Genomic DNA, 5303 nt, shown 5'->3' on the forward strand with positions numbered 1-5303 from the left:
ACACACACACACACACACACACACACACACACACACACACACACACAGCTGCAGGCAGACATAACCCTCAGCTGTTATTATAGAGCCTGCTTGGAAGACAGAGCTTTGCAAATACTCACTATGTTGACATCAACAGAAAGGCATTCCATTCATGAGCACCACTAACAGAACAAGCAGACAAGCCTATGGGGTCACAGTAAATGGGCAGGTACAGTCTCTGTGACAGAGGACATTTTGATTACATGGCTCCCACTGGACCCTGGGGAAAATACATTAATTCAACCTTTATTTATACAGGTTAGTTCCCACTGAGCCTCAAGGACTCATTTACAAGAGAGACCTGTTGCATCACCCCTATTATCACCATTCTGACAGCAGGTATAACTTGTCACTGCACAGTCACCTGACACATCATACCCGACATCAAACATGGAAAGCTCCAGCTTAGTATATTTTATGATGTTGGTGAATTTACAGACTTCTCAATAATTTTTTGAGTAGGAGGCTAACGGCTCAGAGTAGGAGGCTGGAGTCATTTCCCAACATCAGCACAAAGATGTTCTGTGCAGTGAAAATGTCGGTGAACGCACTGTTTAAACACTGATCACTGATGAAAATGTCTTACCAGCATCACAGATACAAAAGTTATGAAGTCATAACCTGCAGCAGCTGTCAATCACTTTTGTAGAGTGAGATAACATACATTTTCAAGAATCTAATAAAGAATTATTTCACAATGAATTTTATCTTTATTCTTTATCTTGCAGCAGTCCCAGCTGAATTCATGCAGCTCAAAAATTTGACTTTGTCTTCTGCAACTACAGACAAGATCGTGAAATCTGATCGACATCAAAAGCATCATAACGCATACATATGATATGAATAAGAGTTTTAACCCTTTAACTTTATGACTCTTCTTGTTCCTCTGGGGGGAAAATCGCCCACCTTATTTAAATGATCTGTACTTACAGTATATAGCACCTTTCTATCTAATGAAGATACTCGCAGCACTTTACAACACAATCTGCGTCCTCATTTACTCATCCACACATTCATACAGCAGCACTCTACTAGATCTCTACAAAGTTACTCTGAATCTGTAGAAACTAATCAGTGCACATTCATACACCGATGGGACTCACATTGGAGGCAATGAGGGGTTCAGTGTCTTGCCCGGGACACTAACAAGGTGGAGTCGAACCCCCAACTCTACCACTGGAGGACGACTGCTCGAACCACTCAGCCAGAGCTGCCCCAATTTGCTTCAAAATACTATTTAAAAATATTTTTCCACATAAAAAAAAACTAGTCAGCCTTTAAGAGCTGTCTCAGCATGAAATAAAAATATGTAATTTAATTTTTTTATTCTATTTTATTTTAATGATTTAAGATTTTTTTTGTTTTGTTTTGTTAAAAACTCTACACGTTTTTTTTTTTTTTTTTTTAATTGACAAAAAGTTTGTTTTAAGGTAATAAAAAAAAAAAAAAAGTATTTTCCTCCATTAGTCTGCTCTCTGGATCAACATCCACATCCTCCTGTGTTCTCCAGAGCTCAGATCTGATGCTTGGTTCTGCTGGTCCAGTCAGAGGGGATCAGAGGGGTTCTGGAACCACTCTTCTGCACAATCGGACCTCGTAGTGGGGCTCGGTCCACTCTTCCTCCTCTAAAACAAATCATGATCACCCTTTTCATCGACAAAGTCCTCTGTCTGACTCATACTGTTTTTCTCCTTCATGATCCTCTCCCGTCCGAGAGGTTCTGACTCGGTGGTTCCGTCCTCCTCTGGGTCTGCAGCAAACCTCATGACTCACTCCCGCTGTTGCTGTGACTTTATTGCACTGAACTCCATTCAACTTCCGTGTCTTTTTCTTTTTCTTCCTGTAAATTTTTGGGCGCTTGACAAATAACTCCGAGCCGCCGTCAGAAAGGAGGAGGGGGGGGGGGGGGTGACGGGGGTGTTTGGTCCCCAAGACTGCCCGTCTTTGCTGCAGCCTCTCGCTCTAATGCGCTTTAGATACGACAATGGTTTTCAAAAACAGATGTGGTGTGGATTATTTATCATAACGCTGCTTTTACTTGGCCTATCAAAATGATTTAAAAACTGGTGTGTAACTTAAAGTCTGCACTTATGACAAATTAAATTGAGTCACTGAGAGGCTGTGTCTTTCCCTCTAGAGTAACTGAAATCGGTCACGTGACTATCACATGCCATTGTGTCGATCGACTCCAAAGGAAATAATATTTATAAATCGTCAGTCAGAGTAAGCAGCAAAATCACCACCTGCTATTAAGAAGGTAGAAATTGGATTTATATACACAAAAACAATCAATTACAAATAAAACTGTTGATTTCTAACCTTATCAAGTGCCTCCTGTAGCACTCCCTCAGCCTCCTCCCACTTATTCTGAGCCATGTAGCAGGCCGCCTGCCCATTGAGAAGCAACAGTGTGGACGAGTACTTGTCAGACATTTCTTGGAAAATGTAGTAAGCATCTTGCAGCTTCTCTCCACCCTGAAACAAGCAAGGTGTTCACTATAAGAAAGGCACTAAGTTATGCATTTTTAATTCATGTGTTCCAACCTGTGCAAATTACTTTAAATCTGATAGCAGACTAAACACCAAAACTACATCAATGCTGACAATTTGCTCAAGACATATTTTCCATCACTACAAAACAATATTCCTCTCACCCCAAAGATTTACAAACATGACAACCATTCACGGATACATCATGCATTTACACACTGTTTTCTCCTTACCACAGCAATATTAACCCAAGCGGTGGCTAGCTGGGTAAGAGTAGCATCTTCATCCTGCTCCTGCATCTTCTTCAGTTCTTTCCTATTAAAAATACATAGATTAAATGGCAATAGAGCTAATTTAATAGCATCTTCCAAACTAGATATTATAGAATATTAACCTGCAACACTAGTGTCCATGCATTTACCTTCATAAGAATGTTTTCTGAGAGTCATAAAAAAGCTCAGCTGCAACTTCAACTAAACACAGTTTTATGTTTTTATAAAGATGTCAACAAATCAGTACCTTGCCAGGTCAACACGATCCAGACTGAGAAGCACCTGGATGGTCATGGCCATACTGACCAAAAGAAGAAAAAGAAAAACATGATTAGATCCAGTTTGATCAGATTCACAACAATATTAAAAAATTATAACCTTCTATCACAAAATAGAAATACTCAAGTGAAGATTTGTTAAAAATTAAATGTTTGCTATTTTAACCAAATTGTTACCACGAAACATTTAAAGTTTGAATGTTTTAGTTACCATTTGCAGTTAATATTTCATGTATTAACACAAGTTTATGTACCTTAATAATCTTTACTTAGTTAAAGAACATCCAAATCAACTTTTTATGAATAAACATTAAGGCAGAATTCAGTAATTCTGGTTGTATTTTCTAGCATTTTCTAATGAAACGTGATTAAACAACATCAAGTTCAGCAAAATCTTGATTCCTCTTTACCACTCCAGACTTTCTCCTTGATGCAGAGTTCGGAGGGCAGCATCAGTGTTCATCTCATGGTAGTAGATGGAGGCAGCCATGAGGAGAAAGGTGGTGTTGGCAGCATCCACACTCTTCGCCATCTTTTTGTCCAAATCAGCAACGATAGCGTCTCTGGAAAAAAAAAAAAAAAAACGGTTAAAAAACAAAAAGACAAAAAGTTTAATGCCAGAGGACAAAATAATTTACTATTTAACAAAAACATGTACGAAATTTGGAGATATGCCAGTAGTATTTGCACATCAACCAAAAAGGCAACTTTTGAATGAAACTGTGAAGATTTAACTGGTGATTAAAAACTGTCCATAAAATATCCATTTTACAACAGGTCATTGGGCATGTTTACACTTGTCATTTAATAGTTAGCTTAAATTAACTTGTTTTTAAATTAATAAATGATAAACAAACCAGGAGGACTCTGTGTTAAATCATATTAAATGCTGGGTTGTACCTTTTGCTTTCACTGGACAGATACTCTGCAAACATCTTCACAGCCTGAAGCTCAGGTGGAGAGTTGGCCTTAATGTCATCAAGAACAACAGCGCATTTCCTCTGTGAAACACAGAAACTCACACGTTACAGTGAGGACAGGGCTAGTTTTACACCGACAGATTTCTTGTTTGACACCTTGTCTTACCTGAGCGATGTATGCTCTGTGTAAAAACATGTCTCTTTCAATTTCCTTTTCTGGAGACGACGGCTTTAAAAACAAGATGATTTTTAGCACTGATTGTCGGTAAAGAAATAGAAGCAATGGATCGCTTCTATTAGCTAGTTTGTTAGCATAGGTCTTGTAGGCTAAACCGACAAATAAATAAATAAATGTAAACAAATAAACAAATTTAAATATGTCACATACCTTCACTTTCTGAGCCTCGTTAATACATTGTTGGTAACTGCCGATATAATAAGCATTTTTCACATCGAACAGTTCATCAACATCAGTCTGCTGCGCCGCCATATTGACTACTGAACTTCCGGACACGTCGCAAAAACACGCCACCTTTTTGCGTTTCTACCAAGGATTCTGGGAATTTGAGTTTTAACAGAGCTAGAATGGAAAACATGTTCAAGATGAAAACGTGTACTGTACGTACTGCATTAAAAGATAAACTTATTACGAATTACAATTCAATACACTTAATTTATAGATTATGATACATTACTTTTGGAAATAATTCAATGTCAGCACTAATCTGTAATCTGATAAATGTTGTTGTATAAACTGCTATTTTCTTGTAGTCTTGTCTTGACAAATTTGTAAAAGAATAAAATAAAAAAAACTTTTGCATAAGCTCCCAAAGCTTGCTTTTTATTTATTTTAAATTAGTTTTTTGCCATCTCTTAAGTGATTTCTTGTTTGCATTCAAAGTGATTTAAAATATTTTCTATTAACTTTTAACCCCTTGTTTAAGAATTGTTATTTTAATGTGGCTTTGATTCCGAGCACATGATTGTAAGGATTAAAAAAAAAGTTAAATCGTGTCACCTAGAGTGAGAAACGTTTTGATGATTTTAAGAGCTCTTATCTTCTTTGGTTGTATAAATACATATTTTATAAATTTTAATTTTATATTTTAATTCGTTGCTTTCTTATTTGGTTTCACTGAGACGCTTTGGTCAACTTTATTTGTTTTAAAAGCGCTATCAAATTGACGCCAATGTTTTGATACTCATTTCACCACATATACCAGCAGGGGGCGCTCCAGACCAATTTCAATGTTACAGGATAGATAGATAGATAGATAGATAGATAGATAGATAGATAGATAGAT

The 5303-nt window shown here is 37.1% G+C and overlaps 1 protein-coding gene across 1 annotated transcript in view; it reads right to left on the bottom strand.

Moving 5' to 3' along the window:
• The window catches only part of cope (COPI coat complex subunit epsilon), a 7527-nt gene extending 3026 nt beyond the window's left edge, over positions 1–4501 (bottom strand). Inside the window, exons 1-7 of the mRNA XM_037674649.1 lie at positions 4388–4501; positions 4166–4228; positions 3980–4080; positions 3490–3642; positions 3049–3102; positions 2763–2844; positions 2359–2514 (exon numbers count right to left, since the gene is read on the bottom strand). Of these exons, the coding sequence (XP_037530577.1) occupies positions 2359–2514; positions 2763–2844; positions 3049–3102; positions 3490–3642; positions 3980–4080; positions 4166–4228; positions 4388–4489 (711 nt within the window). The 5' untranslated portion in view covers positions 4490–4501. The remainder of the gene's footprint in view (positions 1–2358; positions 2515–2762; positions 2845–3048; positions 3103–3489; positions 3643–3979; positions 4081–4165; positions 4229–4387) is intronic.
• Positions 4502–5303: the final 802 nt, after the last annotated feature.

The sequence above is a fragment of the Nematolebias whitei genome, chromosome 3 (assembly GCF_014905685.2).
Source record: "Nematolebias whitei isolate Nwh7 chromosome 3, NemWhi1, whole genome shotgun sequence".
In the NCBI taxonomy this organism is placed as follows: domain Eukaryota; kingdom Metazoa; phylum Chordata; class Actinopteri; order Cyprinodontiformes; family Rivulidae; genus Nematolebias; species Nematolebias whitei.